This window comes from Acomys russatus, chromosome 29 (genome assembly GCF_903995435.1).
Source record: "Acomys russatus chromosome 29, mAcoRus1.1, whole genome shotgun sequence".
NCBI lineage: Eukaryota > Metazoa > Chordata > Mammalia > Rodentia > Muridae > Acomys > Acomys russatus.
This window is the reverse complement of record NC_067165.1, coordinates 36428513-36446065: the sequence shown is the minus strand read 5'-3', so window position 1 is coordinate 36446065 and position 17553 is coordinate 36428513. Positions and strand designations below refer to the sequence as shown.

General features: G+C 49.0%; 1 protein-coding gene across 1 annotated transcript in view; it reads left to right on the top strand.

The window, feature by feature from the left end:
- Fhad1 (forkhead associated phosphopeptide binding domain 1) overlaps positions 1–17553 on the top strand; it is a 118664-nt gene that overhangs the window by 24086 nt on the left and 77025 nt on the right. The window contains 5 exon segments of the mRNA XM_051171653.1: positions 1083–1178; positions 1180–1345; positions 5560–5669; positions 8585–8821; positions 16483–16606. Coding sequence (XP_051027610.1) covers positions 1083–1178; positions 1180–1345; positions 5560–5669; positions 8585–8821; positions 16483–16606 — 733 coding nt within the window.

Genomic DNA, 17553 nt, shown 5'->3' with positions numbered 1-17553 from the left:
TGTGTGTCCCAGATTCAAGGTGCCTTTGTGCATCTGCTGGAACCAGGTGTCCTGGAGGCTGAGGATGAGGGTGTGGGAGGCAGCATCGCACCCCTATCCCTGAGTTCTCAGCCTTGGGACCCACAGAGGAACCACCATGGGGAGGGAAGAGTTGATTTGAGGGGGGCTGTCCCCAGAATTGGCCTGACTCTCAGTGACCTACTCACATGTCCTTTCATGCCCTTGTCTGTGCACTTGGCATGGGACGCCTAGCATCCATTGTAGGAGCTACAGATACGGGGTGGGAAGTTTTCACAGCATACGCCTATAGCTGGTTCCCAGGCAGGAGGCAGGGAAGAGGTGGGGAGCAGGGTGTATGGCCACTAGTACCCCCTTTGATGTAAACTCGCTTCCCAGGAGAGACCTTGGACCCTAGGAGTCTGTTAGGTGCCGGTCCGTGTCCGTGAGAAGGGGAAGAAGCCTGTAAGTGTTAAGGCCTGAATAACTGCCGGATTCTCACATTGTATTTTTACAACATAATCTGTGGGACCTCAGATCCTTAACACTGACTGCATTAAATGAGTGAATACTTGGTGCTCTCTTGGCCAAGTATGCTGGTGACTCTAGGGTCCCATGGCAGGGTCACTGCCCTAAACTTGAGGAGCATGCAAGAATGATGTCATCCCCACTCTGCTCACCTTCTCTCCATGGTATGGTCACCCCATCTGAGAGGGAAAGGGAGGTGGGAACTGTGTGGGAGTGAGGGGGGGGTGTGGTGTGAAGACCTCAAGCAGCAGGTGAGCACAGAGAGAAACAGACTTCCGGGGAGGCTGGCTTCATTGAGCAGCTTGTTTGATTGATGGGAACAAAGGCTATTTAAGCCTCTGGGGAGTGGGTGGAGGCTTTCAGGGTGAGTGTGCATCATTGGCTGGGGCCAATGCCTTATTTGCATAAAGAGGAGTTCCAGGTGCTTGCTGGACTTGACCTTATAAGGGAAGAGGAAGTTTAGCCTGAAGGGTGGCAAAGGTGGGGGTTGTAAATAACTCAAGCCATGCTGTGCCTGAACACCACCACCCCACCCCACCCTCCTGTCTGCCCTTCAGGTCTCCTGCCCATGGGTGAGTGGCCCAGTACCTTGGCCAAGGCCGCAACCACCTGGGGCCTCACAGCAGCCACACCAGTCATCCTCGCCACCCTCACATGCCCTTCCACCAGGGCATGGGACCAGCAGCAGCACAGAGAAGTTGGTCACAGGGTTGCCCCAGGCCTACCATGGCTCCGTCTGCTCCTTACCAGGGGCCTGTGAGTGCTAGCAGGAAGATGTTTTCCTTCGTGATGGACCCCAAGTCCCCGGTCATCAAGCAAGGTATGTGCCAGGCTCTGGGGCGGCTTCAGGCAAGGATTTAAAGCCTTGAAGATAGGTTGGCCTTGTTTTTACTTTTCTCTGCCTCTAAAAATGGACTGTAACTAATTGTAACAAGAGTAATTGTGGGCAAGCGAGAGGGCTGAGTAGGTAGAGGGGCCTGCCACCAAGCCTGATGACCCGAGTTTGAATCCCAGAGCCCATAAGGTAAAAGGAGAGAACTGATTGCTTCAAGTTGTCCTCTGACCTCCTCACACATGCTATGTGGGTACACACGCATGCATCCAGGGTTAAAAATAAATGAAATGTAAAAAAAAAAAAAAGTTTACTTAATTAAGGAGAGTGAACTGGGGATGTAGCTCAGTAGAGAGTCTGCCTAGTGTGTATGAAGTCCTGGGTTTGAAGTCTCGTGCTGCGTCAAACCAGGTATGGTGGGGCTAGGCGTGACGGCACACGCCTTTGATCCCAGCACTCAAGGAGGGAGTGCTGAGGCAGGCAGATCTCCGTGAGTTTGAGGCCAGCCTGGTCTACATAGTGGGTTTCCAGGATAACCAGAGCTACACAATTGAAACCCTATCTGAGAGGGGGGGGGGGGAGAGAGAGAGAGAGAGAGAGAGAGAGAGAGAGAGAGAGAGAGAGAGAGAGAGAGAGAAAAGAAGAAGAAGAAGAAGAAGAAGAGGAGGAGGAGGAGGAGGAGGAGGAGGAGGAAGAAGAAGAAGAAGAAGAAGAAGAAGAAGAAGAAGAAGAAGAAGAAGAAGAAGAAGAAGAAGAAGAAAGAGAGAGAGAGAAGAGAGAGAAAGAAGTTAAAGATAAACCATAAGGAAACAACCAGCTTTGCAATTCTAACACCTGGAGTCCACCTTCAAGCCCCTGGGTTTGTCTCAAAGACTCTGCAGCTGAGCCCCGGTCCACACTGCAGTTCCCTGTGCAGGGTTTGGACATATGTGTGTGCGTGTTCACAGATACACTGTGTGTGGCAGGATCGACATGATTCTCTTTTGGTGCATGAACAGATGCTGGTAACCGAAACTCCCCTTGCCCACCACAGCCTCAGGGAAGCTGTAAAAGTGACTGGTCACTACAGCCCAGCTTACCGGACAGCGTACTTTTCTCAGAGGATGGACACATCCACTCTAGTCCAACTGAACAGTTCACAGGATATTATTCCCGTGGCTATCCACTCATGGTTTTGTAGTGTGGGGAACACACACCCTTTAGGGGTAGTGTCCCACGTTTTTTGTTTGTTTGTCTTTTGATTTTCAAGACAGGGTCTCTCTGTGTAGCCTTGGCTGTCCTGGACTTGCTTTGTAGACCAGGCTGGCCTCGAACTCACAGCGATCCACCTGCCTCTGCCTCCCGAGTGCTGGGATTAAAGGCGTGCGCCACCACGCCCGGCCAGTGTCCCACTCTTACCACAACCCCTCCTCAAAAGTCTCATTATATTTGGGGATAAGACATTATGTCTGTCCCTGTCCTCTTTGCCACAGTAGCCCTAGCAACAGAGCAGATGTCAATTCAGGCGTTGGGCACTGTCCCCAGGCTTCCTCCATGGTGGCTTGATGGGGGTTTCGCTCTTAGTCTCCTCTGCCTCAACTCCACAGCCCTAGAGTTCCCGGTCTCTGGCCTCTCTCTACTCCCTCCTGTGGCTTTTCATGACCTTTAACCTAGACATCATCCTCCATTGCTAAAATTATAGTTAAAACTGTGCGGTGCTGTGGTTAGAGAAATAAGCAAGTGGGTCTCCAGGCTTGCCACCACCATCATCAAAACAGCCACCCAGGGTCTGAAAGCAGCCTGTCATCTCCTCACCATCTGGACTCGACCATATTCAGACATATAGAGTGGGTCTCTCTGGGAAAGAAACCTGGGCGTACATTGTTGAGTAAGAGGATTTTGAAGAGAGCCTCCACCTAATTTTATTTGTACCATTCTGTTAAACTGCGTTTTATTTTATATTACTTTATTTTATATGTTTGAGTGTTTTGCCTGCACATATGTCTGTGCACCACATGCATGCAATGCTAATGGAGGCCAGAAGATGGCGTCAGAGTCCCTGGAACTGAAGTTACAGACCGCTGTGAGCTGCTGTGTGGGTGCTGGGAATTGAACTCAGGTCCTCTGGAAGAGCAGCTGGTGCTCTTAACTGCTGAGCCATCTCTCTAGCCCCTTATTATTTATTTTAAAACTATTTTTCTCACCCATCATTACTGAACTACTTGTTATTATTTTATGCAGTTCAAAACATTGTACATGTCTGCAGTACCCCCTAAACGTTATTTAGCATGTGCACCATAAACTAAAGCGTAATAGATTACGTCATTTAATGTGGAGTTCCCAGTCAGTGGGATCAGTTATTAATTGTTGTATAATAAATGATCCCCAAAGTCAACAGTCTGGCACACACGGAAGGAATAAAGGCCGTGTGTGCTGTGCTATCTATAGGTCAGAGATTCGGGGTCACTCAGCGCCATGGCTGTAGCTCAGGATAGCTCATGAATTATGGAGATGGCTTCATCAGAGCTGGTGAATCTACCTCCAACATGGTGGTGGCACGTGCTTGTGGGCAAGACTTCTTCCCACTTGTATCAGAGTTGCTCTCTGTTGATGACTTCAAATGACCAAAAGAAATTCAGGGGAGAAAGGGTTATTTGACTCAGGTTCGCCTTGGCCAGGAGGCACAACAGTCAGGGTGTTTACCTGGTTGTGCAGAGGCTGTTGGGGTGCTGGAGTCAGACCCAGGGCTTTGCACCTGCTTGTCAAATGTGCTTCTTCCCCAAGCCACAGCCATAGTCCAATTTTACGTTCTGAAATTTTTGAGACAAGGTCTTGCTGAGTTACCTAGGCTGGCTTTGAACTTACTATGTAACCCAGGTTGACCTTTAATTTGTGGTGCCTCTCTCTCTCTCTCTCTCTCCCTCTCTCTGCTACTTTTTCATTGAAAATAGAATTTTTTCATACAGAATATTCTGATTAAGATTTCCCCTCCCCCAACTTCTCTTAGATCTCTACCCACCCAAATCCACACCCTCTCTTTCTCTCTCCCATCATAATATAAACATGCATCTAAAATTAATAATAATAATAATAATAATAATAATAATAACAACAACAACAACAACAACAACAAACCAGAGTTGGTTTTGTGTTGGCATCTATTGCTAGGCATAGGCCTGCCCTTACATGTGGTTTGAATACCCATTGAGAGTCCATTGGAAAAAACTCATTTTTCCTTTGCAGTGTCTCAGCCTCTTGGGTAGCAGAGATAACAGGCTCAGCTGAGCCCCAGTGTATACTGATTACATCATAGAGCCACAGAAACCAAGATCAAATATTTTAGACTCTGTGGCTGCATCACCCGTGTTGAAATTATTTGTCTCTGAGAGCAAAAAGCAGCGGCTGTAGATGGACCAGAAGGGAGTGCTTCCAGCCATGTTCCAATAAAACTTTTTTTTTTTCAGTACTCGGGAGGCAGAGGCAGGTGGGTCACTGTGAGTTCGAGGCCAGCCTGGTCTACAAAATGAGTCTAGGATAGCCAAAGCTAACACAGAGAAACTCTGTCTCAAAAACCAAAAAATAAATAAAAGTAAAAATAAGATGGAGAATGACAGAGGAACAGAGTGTCAGCCTCTGGCTTCTACATGCATGCGTGCTCTCACACACACACACACGCATACATCCTCCCACAAACATGTACATAGGAACACACAGGCACACACACAAACACAAATTAAAACAATAATAGAAGGCATGATGACACATGCTTTTAATCCCAGCACTTGAGAGGCAAAGGCAGGGGGATCTCTGTGAGCTTGAGGCCAGCCTGATCTACATAGAGAGTCCAGGGCAGCCAGGGCTACATAGTAAGAGACTCTGTTTTGATGATGGTGGTGGTGGTGGTGGTGGTGGTGGCGGTGGCGGCGGCGGCGGCGGCGGCGGTGATGGTGGCAGCGGCGGCAACAATGGTGGTAATGCCAGAGAAAATGTAAAATCAAGGTGTAGTGGCTTATGCATGTAATCCCAGCACTCAGAAGGCTGAGGCAGGAAGACCACCTTGTGCCACATGGTGAGTTTGGGGGCAGCTTGGGCTATGTAACAAGGCCTTGCCTCGAAAGCAACATGTAATATGACCCTCAAGGGGAAAAACTAGTTCAGGGTGTGGGGTCCCCTCCAAGCTTGGGAGCCCACAGTGGTTCTTGTTCTCTGCGGATGTTACACAGTGTGGGCCAGCGCCATGGAACTGTCAGAACAATGCATGGTCGAGGGACTCTCCGGGACGATACCCCCTATGGAGATCTTCATGGACCAGGACCTAGGGCAGCAAGACAAGGTGAGGAGGCCATGGAGGGGAGGGGGACACAGTGCTCTAATAGTCAGAGGCCATGGGGGCATTTGTCACCTCTTCTCCTTTGTGTCCTATGTCCAAGGAACCACTTGTTTTAGTAGACAGTTGTGTCCTAAATAGTAACAGTCTTGCAGACGGTTAACTGAGCAACTACTATGAGCCAGGCTGAGCCCCTAATTGACATTTACCTGCTCATTTCCCCTTCATAGGCTTCAGAACAGATTTTGTCATCTCCAACCTCGGCTCAGAGAGGTTAAGTAACGTGCCCAAGCTTGCACAGTGCTGAGGGGTAGAACTGACTTCACACCCAGGTCTGGCGCTTCTCTTCACGCACCTGGTCAACCCCAAGGGATTGCACAGCGGTGGGGAAAACACACGCCTGCTGGTGGGAGGAAGCGAAAGCCGAGGTTGGAGATGGCTGAGCCGACGCTGTTTGACTCTGTTGGCCAAGTGGAGCAGAGCGGTCAGAGGTTGAACCCTAAAGGGATAGGCATGGGCAAGCTTAGACCCGAGGCTGATGATTCCCCACCTAGCCACAGCTTGAAACCAAACAAAACTCTGAGCAGATGTGGCTCAGCTCCGATGATGACGTGGTCCTGGCTTCTGTCCCCAACACTGAGTAAACCGGGCAGGCAATGCACACCTGTAATCCCAGCACTCAGAGGTAGAGGCAGGAGGATGAGAGGCTTAAGGCTAGCCTGGGCTACATGAGAGCCACAATAGGGCCCAACGATGCCTCACTTTCCTTACAGACCCGGGCCTGAGCCCAAGAAGTTCTTGAGTGTGGACACAGGACTATTGACTGGGTCCTTTGGCTCTAGAGACTATACACAGCCCTAGAGTGTTATAGCTAGGGCCAGGAGGCAGTTCCGAGGGTGGTGTCCTGAGACCAGACCGTGAGATGCTCTGGTAAGATGGAAAGCCACCTTATGGACACTGTCTATGACCAGCCTGTCACCCTGCAGCAGGCTACCCCGAATTCTAGTGGCTGAAAGCAGCCACCCACCATTTCTTTGTCACCCATGACTGGACTTGCATGACATTCCTCTGCTGTGAATCGCCTTGGAGTGTTGTGGGCTGATGGCCTCAGGTGGTAGCAGCCATAGGTCTGAGTCTTCAGCCTGATGGGGGAAATGGCAAGCTCTCTGCATGCAGTCTTTCCTCAGCACAGAAGTCCCCAGGTCCCCGGGGTCCCCAAACCCCCAGAGCCAAGATAGACACTGCAGTATCTCGACAGCTTGCTCAGAGCTCACTCTGTACCACTTCTACCGTCCATCCACCCACTGAGTCACAGGCTAGCTGTGACCCGGTGGGCAGAAGAACTAGCACCACCCAGTGACAAAGCCACAAAGTGTTTGTCACCATGTTTAATCCACCAGAGCTGTTAAACTGGCAATAAAATGAGAACAGAATCATTGTTGCTAGTTTGAGCCCTTTATGCCCAAGACCTCTTCAAGGACACGTGACAAACAGGGGTGGAAAATGATTTTTATTAGTTAAAGGATAGTCGAAACACTAGCAGGCTTCAGGCGTGGCTGGTTCTAGGATCTTCGGTGATGTCATTGGAATACCCCATGGCCTGTTCTACTGTGTATCGTCCTTGCAGCTTGACATTCTCTGGCAGGCTAGCTTTCTGTGCCTGACAGGGTGACTGTGGTGGTGGTAGAGATAAAGCCTCTACACTTAAAAGTCCATGATCCAAAGTGAAGCAGCCCCCCACCCCTCACCCCCACCTCTACCCGAAAGCCACACACAGGAGCACTGAGAAAACAGAGCTGGCCAGCCTGGGTCTCAGGGACATGAGCAGGGAAGGACAGGAAGTGAGGTATTGATTGGCATTCACTCCGAACAAGACCACATGGAAGGAGTGGGTGACAGTCCCTTAAGGGACTAACTGGGGACCACACCAGAGAGACAGAAGCCATTGCTGGACACATCCAGGGTCCAGTGCAGCGCCCAGCGTGCAGTGGGTGCCCAATAAACAATGGCTGCTTCTTTGCTGAGCACAGTGGCCTTGAATGGGCTTGCTTTGGATGAGGTAGGGGTTCCCCCAGGAACACAGAAGCTGCAGCATAGGCACCCACAAGAACCCAAAGCAACTTGAAGCAGTTAGCAACCCCCAGCAGGCTTCACTGTGCCGGTGACGCCATCCGTCCCCAGGCATGCCGTTGACACCATCCGACCCCAGGCATGCCCCTGGAATTCTGTTCTTCCATTCTGAGATGTGCAGGTACCTTTTCCAGCTTTGGGGAAATGGAAGATTCTTTGGTTATTGTGCTTTCCTAGTGAAATGATGAGTCGGCCCCACCTGTGAGGGACTCTGCCAACAGCCCAACCCCCACCCCCCACCCCACCCTAGAGTTTACACGGGACACAGGCATTCAGCACTCTGTTTCCTGACTCGATTCCCTGAAGACATTTTCACAGGGGCTGCCAGAGGGAAGCAGAGAATTCCAGAAGAGAGGAAAGGGAAAAATGACCCCTCCAGAATACAGAAAAAAAAAATTAAATTAAATGAATACCCGTGTTGTAGCCCGAATGTGTTGGGATTAAACGCTGTTCTGATTACCTATGCTGAGTCTTCAGCACCCTGGACATAAAAGAACGCAGAAAATGATTATAAAGCCACTTCCTGCCACTGGCATTCCAAAGGGGCCGTGGTTTACCACATGAAAGTATTTTTTTCTGGGTAAAAATAGTTTCCGTAACTGAAAGGCTAATTTATAAGTACCCAGGTACAGGTGAGTGGTTCTAACCCAATCTAGTGTCTCCAGGGCCTTCCAAGAGACCCCTCCCTTTTGCCTTTTCCCAGGGTGACACCCTGTTTCCCCCATGTTGTAGAAACGGGCCCAGCTTGCCACCCACACCCACTACTCAGGCACCTCCTTGTCCTCACACAGGACGAGATCATCCTGCTGCTGGGGAGAGAGGTCAATCGGCTCTCAGACTTTGAAATCGAGTCCAAATACAAAGATGCGGTGATAACAAACCTGCAGGGTGAGGTGGCCGACCTGAGTCAAAGGCTGTCAGAGATGGCCGCAGCTGCCAGGCAGAGAGACAGGGGTGTCTTCAAGTTCCAGGGCCTGGATGAAGGCGATGACCCCAGGCAGAAGGAGATTGAGACTATGAAAAGCCAGGTAGGTAAGACTCGGGGACAAGTCCATCAGAGCGTGGAGAGCCCAGCATTAGAGTAGAGTCTGGGCACAGAGGGCACCTGGGGCATCATAATGTGTAAGGGGCAGAGGCCACCAGGGGCCAGGTTCCCGGTGCAACATATGTCTTTAGATCTGTCAGAGTCCTGTGACACATTCCACGAAGAGTCTATGGTGGTGCCAGAGGTGCCCACAAAACGGCCTGGAGTTTGCACAGCTCACTGGAGGCGGCAGGCACCGCAGCCTTGGATCTGCCTTGCTTCATTGACTCCATACCCTTATCCCAGCTTCTTGTTTCTACCCCAAGGCATGGTTTTCTTGCCTTACTGACAGCCCGTCATACCCATTCCGCCCCAGTCCGAAAGAGCTACAGTTAGGCCAGGAGTGAGGAGCCCCCAGCTCCTTCAATTCCAACACCCCCTGACGCCCCGAAGATGGCCACTGGCTTCATTATGGGCAGTATCATCAAATGTAACTTGCCCGCCTAGAAGGTCTCCGTTGACCAGGCTGCTTCTGTTCTCCGGAAACTAGATCCAAATTCCTCCGTTATATAAAAGTAGCAATTGGGCTGAGGAGATGGTTCAGCTGTTAAAGTGCTCGCTTCGAAAGTGTAAGGACCTGAGTGCGATCCCAAAACCTGTGTGAAAAAAAGCAAGGCACGCAACGTGCGCGTGCGCGTGCGCGTGCGCCGGGGACCTCTCACCAGGCCCCACCCCTAGATGAAGAGCTACAGGCAGACAGTGGCTGCGGCGGAAAGGAGACTCTTTTCCAGGCATGAACCCCTGTTAGGTTATCTAATCTCAAGTGTGCCTGTGAGCAGCAGCACTAAATGGACTCAGTAGGGTGTGTGTGTGTGTGTGTGGTGTGTGTGTGTGTGTGTGTCTATGTGACAATAATTTATAGCATATATGCATGTATATGTAAATATGTAACATAAAGAAGTCATAAATTTGAGAGGGAATGCAACATGGGAGGAGTCGAAGGGAGAGGGAGGAGTAGAAATGATATAAATTAAATTCTCATGTATGAAATTCTGAAAAACAATTTTAATGAAAAATATTTAAAATGGCATGGCGGTACACACTTGTAACACCAACACTAGTGAGATAAAGACAGACTTCGGGGATCCTTGGCATTACAGTCTAGCTAAAAAGGCAAGCCTCGAGTCCCAGTAAGAAACCCTGTCTCAAAAGATATGGTCGGGGGCTGGAGAGATGGCTCAGAGGTTAAAAGCACTGGTTGCTGCTCCAAAGATCTTGAGTTCAATTCCCAGCAACCACATGGTGGCTCACAACCATCTATAGTGAGATCTGGTGTCCTCTTCCAGAGTGCAAGTGTACATGCAGGCAGAATATTGTATACTTAATAAATAAATAAATCTTTAAAAAAAAAAAAAAGAAGATATAGTCGACGCTCCCCAACAATAAGGCCCAAGGTTGACCTCTGACCTCTACACGCAAGTGCATACCCACACACGTGAACACACTTGTGCACACGTACCTGCAGACACGCCTGCATACACACAATCCATTCCAAAGTAATAGTAATAAGGGGGCCACATTGGTTTTGTACATAAACTATTAGCGATTGATGTGAGAGGGCCCAGTTCACTGTGGCGGTACCCGCGCCCCTAGCCTGGCAGTCCTGGGTTCTATGAGGAAGGAGCCTGAACAAGCCATGAGAAGCCAGCCAGTAAGCAGCACCCCCCATGGCCTCTGCATGGGCTCCTGCCTCCAGGTTCCTGCCTGAGCTCCTCTCCCGACTTCATGATGGACTGAAAACTGTAAAATGAAATAGACCCTTTTTCTCTCCAGGATGTTTCTGGTCAGGGTGTTTACACAGCAAAAGAAATCGAACTAGGGCCGGGTGGCGGTGGTGGCACACAACTTTAATCCCAGCACTCAGGAGGCAGAGGCAGATGGATCCCTGAGTTCGAGGCCAGCCTGGTCTACAGAGTGAGTTCCAGGACAGCCAGGGCTACACAGAGAAACCCTGTCTCAAAAAATAAATAAATTAAATAAATAAATAAATAAATAAATAAAAATAAAAGTAAAAGGAGGAGGAGGAGGAATCAAACTGGACAGATACTCACCTTTGACTCCATGGCAGCAGGGCACAACAGGAGCATTGTTTCAACGTCTGGAAATGTTTTTTCACTTGGAAAAAAAAAAAAAAAATCTCGAAGCAACTTACTTATCACACTTCTAGTGTGAGTTATAACTGAGAGGGGTGTTTTATTTTAGTTTTGAATTCTGTGTGTGTGTGTATGTGTGTGTGTGTGTGTGTGTGTGTGTGTGTGTGTGTATGTGTGTGTGTGTGTGTTGTTGTGTGTGTCCACTCGTGTCTGTGTGCTGCAGCACACATGTGGATGTTAGAGGACAGCTTGCAGGAGTCAGTTGGTCCCAGGGACAGACCTCAGGTCATCGGCCTTGGTGGCCTTTGCCCACTGAACCATCTCACTGGCCCCAAAGAGAGTACTGCATAACAAGACCTGTGGCATTATAGTGATTGTCAACCTGACTGGATCATCTAGGAGATGGGGCAAGCCCGTAAGGGTCAGTGTGGATAGGAAGACCCATTTTCACTCCTTCAGTGTGGGTGGCACAATCCCACGGGCCAGCTCCTGGACTGATGGAATAAACAGGAGAAAGCCAGCCGGGCACCAGCCAGCATTCATCACTCTCAGCTACCTAATGGCAGATGTGATGTGGACCCTCCTGCGGCCAGGATGGACTCTACCTTCAAAGTGAGGGGCCCAGAAGCTCTCCTCCCTTCCTGAAGCTGTTTCTGTAGGGTATTTTATCACAGCACGTCTGAACTCAAAGATGAGGTGGATTTAAATTCGGCTCGTTTTTTGTTTTGGTTTGGTTTGGTTTTTTTTTTTAGCTTCCAACCTATTTTATTGCCAGCAGAACCCTCTGGCGGAAGTATAGACTGTATGGCAGGCTGATTAATGGCTCTGATTACTTCATGTGTTATCGAGGGTCCCCGGAAAGCGTGCACCTAACGATTTGCTCTCAAAGCTCTTTGATCCGCCACCATGCTGCCAGAACCCGCTGGCCTCCCCTGCTAGCCGCCCCGCACGGCACCCCCCCACCCCTGTGCCTGTGCTAGCCTCTCCCCGCTCCCCGCCCAGCGCATGCGCTAATTAGGCTGCTTATTACCTCCAGGCGATCATTCTTTCCAGCCCCGTTAACTTCCTTATGATCCAATACCCATTTTATTACGCAGCCTAACCAGGCAATAAACACCCTGGGGCTTGTGCCAGTGACAGACAATCTGGATATTTATTTAGGTAAAAACTGTTTGCAATTTGAGACCCTAGGACGCTGGTGCTTGATAGAAATATTTTCTGTCTGATGACCTGAACTCTTAGCAGCGGCCCTGAACTCTTGTGCCTGGCCCGAGCTTGTCTTTACACAGTGCCTTTGATGTCCTGCGCAAGAAAGGCTTAGGCTAAGAATTAGAAATGCTTGTTTTTTAATTTGTTGCTTTTGAATGTGTGTAGTGTTCCTGCACATGTGAGTGGGTGCACACACCTGTCTCTCTCAGTCTTGTTCTCCTGAGATGGGGGTCTCTCAGTGAGCCTGGAGCTAGGCTGGCAGCCAGCAAGCCACAGTCACCCCCCACAAGACTGGGCTTACAGGCTTGTGTGTTGACACTGTGGTTTGCTTGTTTGTTATCTGGGTCTGGGATTCGAACTCTGATCCTTGTGCTTGAGCAGCAAGGATCTTTACCCACTGAGGCATCTCTGCAGCCCCTAGAAACATTTGTTTTTGTTTGCAGGTGTCTTCTACAGGCAGAGGTGAGCTTTCTTTTTTTTCTTTTTTTTTTCTTTTTTTTTTTTCTTTTTTTTTTTTTTTTTTTTTTGTCCAAGGCAGACTTGCTTTGTAGACCAGGCTGGCCTTGAACTTACAATGAACTCTCTGTCTCTGTCTTCCGAGTGCTGGATTAAAGGCGTGCGCCACCATGCCTGGCAAGGTGAGCTTTCTTTATCCATAGTTTCCAACGCACACATCTGGGTGTGTAGCTCCAAGGATGGGGAGGGGCACAATCTGTGACGCGAGCACACACACACACACACACACACACACACACACACACACACACAGAGGCATTTATCCTCCCTGTTTTTTTTTTCATTATTTAGATTTTTATTAGAATATCCAATAAAAAATAAATAAAAGAAGATTCAATTTTACATAAGAAATAGTGAAAAGTAAAAAGGATTTAAATTTACATAATAAGAATTAATGGATGGTGAAAAGCATCAAGATCCAAACAAAACCCACTGGAAACAGTTAAAAGTATAAAGAAGCAATACCACAGCCCTTTCAGCAGCATTATTTCTTTCTAAAGATTTATTTATTATTTATATGGTGTTCTGCCCGCGTGTGCGCCTGCTCACCACAAGAAGGCACCAGATCTCATTACAGCTGGTCGTGAGCCACCTTGTGGTTACTGGGAATTGAACTTGGGACCTTTGGAAGAGCCATCTCTCCAGCCCTCAGCAGCATTATTTACTACTAAGAAGTGAATTTGAACAGCAGTTCCTAACAGTGTGATGGCCGCTCAGGGCTTCCCATGGTTGGTCTCATGGCTTTTGGGGAGTAAAATGAGCTGTAGTTAACGTTCACTGAGATTTCATTACAGGGTCATTTTCTGCTGAAAGGAACCTTTCCTCTCTTGTGGCTCCTCCCCAATTCCCACGTGGACAGTGCAGAGAAAACAAATAGAAGCTATGCAGTGGTGGCGCACGCCTTTAACCCCAGCACTCGGGAGGCAGAGGCAGGTGGATCTCTGGTTTGAGGCCAGCCTGGTCTATAATGTGAGTCCAGGACAGCCAAGGCTACACAGAGAAACCCTGTCTGGAAAAGGGGAGGAGAAACAGCAGCAGCAGCTAAGATCCGCATATGAGAGATGACAAATGCTGTTTGTCTTTCTCAGATCGGGCTAGGATACCTCACTTAATAATTTCCATCAATTTTCCTGCAATTTCATATTTGTTTATGGCTGAATAGAATCCTCTGTTGATTCTACCATGGACTTCTAATCAGGCTCAGACAGAAGCCCAATACAGGCCTGTGGGCGCCATCTAGTGGTGAGGTGTGTGTGTGTGTGTGTGTGTGTGTGTGTGTGTGTGTGTGTGTGTGTGTGTGTGTGTGTGTGTATCTGTCTGTCTGTCTGTCTGTCTGTTATCCAAATTATCTGAGTGGAGCAGGACCCACGCTTTGTCTTTTTCATGCCAGGCCTGTGACAGTCAACGATCACTGGTAGTTTAGTTTGTCTAGACAAGATTCACAGGCATACACAAAATTATTATAGTCCATCTTCCTTCCCCCAAAGCAGCCAGAAGCCAAAGCCAAAACACAGCACAGGATAATCATCTAATCATAGGTAATCTGTATTGCTGCACCAGGCACTGTCCAGGTACTTTTAAGGCTTTAAGCTTATAAAATCTCTCCATAGCTCTGAAAAGTCAGCACTAGCATGACCACACTCACAGAATTAAAAGCTGAGATGGGACCAGGAGTGGTCTGTCACATGCGCCTTTAGTCCCAGGACTTGGGAAAGGTGAAGTCTGTGAGTTTGAAGCCAGCCACAGAGAGGTATGGAGGAAAGGACAGAGGGAGGGGAGGGAGAAAGGAGAGGGGAAAGAGGGGAAGGGGGAGGGAGAAAGAGGAGGAGAGAGGAGGGAGAGGGAGAAGAGAAATTAGAGAGGACCTAGGGTCTTTCCTATGCTAGCGTAGCCTGGACCCAACAGGGACCAGATAGTAGTCACCCCCTCCCCTAAGTACAGGCTACTCAGTATAGACTCCAGCTCTGTCTGTCTTCCTGTCTGTCTCTGTCTCTGTCTCTGTCTCTGTCTCTCCCTCTTTCTCTGTGCGTACATGTGTGTGTGTGTGTGTGTGTATGTGTGTGCGTGTGTACACATGTCTGTGTGTGCATGCAGAGGCCAAGGGTGGATGCCAGGTATCAAACTCCCACCACAATCTGGTTTATCAAGACAGGATGTCTCTGTGTAGACTTAGCGGTCCTGGAACTCCTTTTGTAGACCAGGTTGGCCTCGAAATCAGAAATCCACCTGCCTCTCCCTCTCGAGTGCTGGGATTAAAGGTGTGCACTCCCACACATCTCAGGGATCTTTTCTCAATAGCTCTCTATTTTAATTTTTGACAGGATCTATCCTTTTTTTTTTTTTTCCGAGACAGAGTTTCTCTGTGTAGCTTTGGTTGCCGTGGACTCACTCTGTAGACCAGGCTGGCCTCGAACTCACAGCAATCCACCTACCTCTGCCTCCTGAGTGCTGGGATTAAAGACATGTGCCATTGACAGGCTCTCTTAATGAGCCTGAAGATCATGGTCCAGCTAAACTGTTTGTCTCCCAGTGCTGGGGTAATGGGCACACAGCACTGTAGCAGGCCAATGAGCTGCAGGGACCGCCATCCCCCGTGCTGGGGTATGGGCACATATTGCTTCTCACTAACCCAGGCCTTGTGACATGGGCTCTGGAGAGCCAGGACCTCATGCTTGACACTACGTACCTCCCTTCATTGCCTGAGATGTCTCTGGCCCGCGGACTCTAGCTTCTGGCACCAGGTCCTGCAGCCTTGTGTTTGATGGGGAATCGGGCACCTGCAGGCTGCGCTTGAATGAGGCCGCACCACAGGCCAGCCATGATGCCCGAAGCAGGCAACCCCAGCTCTTCTGGTCTTCATTTTCTCAGTTGTAAAGTGGGAACCATATGGGGACATCCTCCAGGGTGCTCTGAGGCTCTGTGGAAACAGCCAGCTCTGTAAATGTGTCCTGGGGCCCTGGCAGGTGTGACCGGCTTTTTGACATTGCAACTCAACAGCGTTATTGGCAAACTTCTTGTGTAAGAACTACACTATTTAAAAAAAAAAAAAAACGGGGGGGAGGAATGGGAGGATACAAGGGATGGGATAAACATTGAGATGTAACAAGAATAAATTAATAAAAAAAAAAAAGATTAAAAAAAAAAAAAAAGAATAAATTCACATAAACAGCCCCCAAAAAAAAAAATTTAAAAAAACCAACACAATTAATGATGATGATGATGATGATGATGATGTCATCAGAGACAGCAAAGATGCTTGCTAGTTTTATCCCTGGGACCCAGAGGATGAAGGGAGAGTGCCAAGTCCCAAAGATTGTCCTTTGACTTCTACATGTGCCCTGTAGTATATTCATGATCCCCCCGCCCAATGAAAATTTTTTAAAAAACTCACAGTGGTTTAACTAAATTTTTTATTTTGTGTTGGATCATATCCAAAACCGATCTGGGGCACAGACAGTCTGTAGGCTGTGGGTTGAATACGTCTTTGTCACCCAAAGGAATTAACGTTACCACCCGTATCCTTCCCTTGAACTCTGCTTGGCATCTAGGCAGTGGTGCCTGATGGGAAACCTCGGGGCTGGTCTATTGATGGCTGAGTGTTCCAATGATATGGAGGATGCACATTAAGGAGACAGGTATCCCCGAGGTGGCTGGGCCTCAGGACCTTTGTCATCTCCAAGACAAGACCATGTGACAGATCAGGATCTCTGCCCAGGTTCGGGACATACCTATGTATATCTTAGACTTGGGCCATTGCCCTCTGACCATGTGCTGCCTCCTCCCACAGATCAACGCCCTTCAAAAAGGCTATAGCCAGGTGCTATCTCAGACCCTGGCAGAACGCAACTCAGAAATTGCATCCCTGAAGAGTGAAGGCGAGAACTTAAAGAGAGACTATGCCATCACATCAGGTGAGCTCTTCTGGAGTCAGGCTTAGGAGGCGCTGCTCTTACACCCACTCCTGTGGCCCTGGCAGACATTACCAATCAACCGCCGCACTGTCCCCTAAGCTTGGACAGAGCCTCAGAGCTCTCAGCAACCCTCAGGCCATACTGTTAGTGACCAGGGGTCTTCCCTGGAAATGGGCTCACCAGCCGTAATCAACGTTTGAGTAAATGCCCCCCTCTCAGCTGGCATCCAGGGAGAACATGGATGCTGAGTGGCCTGTAGTCCTGAGAACCATTTCCTTGAAGTGCTCCTGGCCCCCGGGTGAACACATGTTGCTAACTGATCAACTGTGAGGTAGTTCAATGCTGAAGAATGTGGCAGGGGTTCAGTCAACTCACGGGCCACTTTGCCAATCACAGAGGTTACTTAGCCTGGGTCTATCCACCCATCCCTCCATATGTTACATTTCCTGGCAACTGTTGGCTCTAGTTCTGGGCTCTGGGAGGAGAGCCTTGAGTAAGTCAGAGTCAATTCCTAAACAGCAGGCTCAGATATGGCTGCGGGTGATACAATGACTGGCAGATAGGTATGTAAGCAAGCTTATCTGAGGGATAGAGCGATGCTGAAATAAATAAATAAATAAATAAATAAATAAAATGGGGCAACACAGTGGTGAAGGGCTTCAAGAGCAAGGAGAGGGATCCCACATGTGTCTACAGGAGGAGCCCTGTGGGAACAGTGTGTTGTTAGTAGCAGACGTATATGCAAAGGTCCTGGGGTAGGAACCAGGTAGCTCTATTGAAAGAGCAACAGGTGAGTGTGTCTCAGGGAAAGAGAGACTGTGAGAGAGATGAGGGGTCAGAGGAGAAGACAGGGCTGGATCTCACGGGAGATTGTCTTCCAAGTGTGCCGGGAAGCCATTGGTTGGAATATTTGAAGCAGAGAACAATGTGTCTAGAGACCAGAAAAG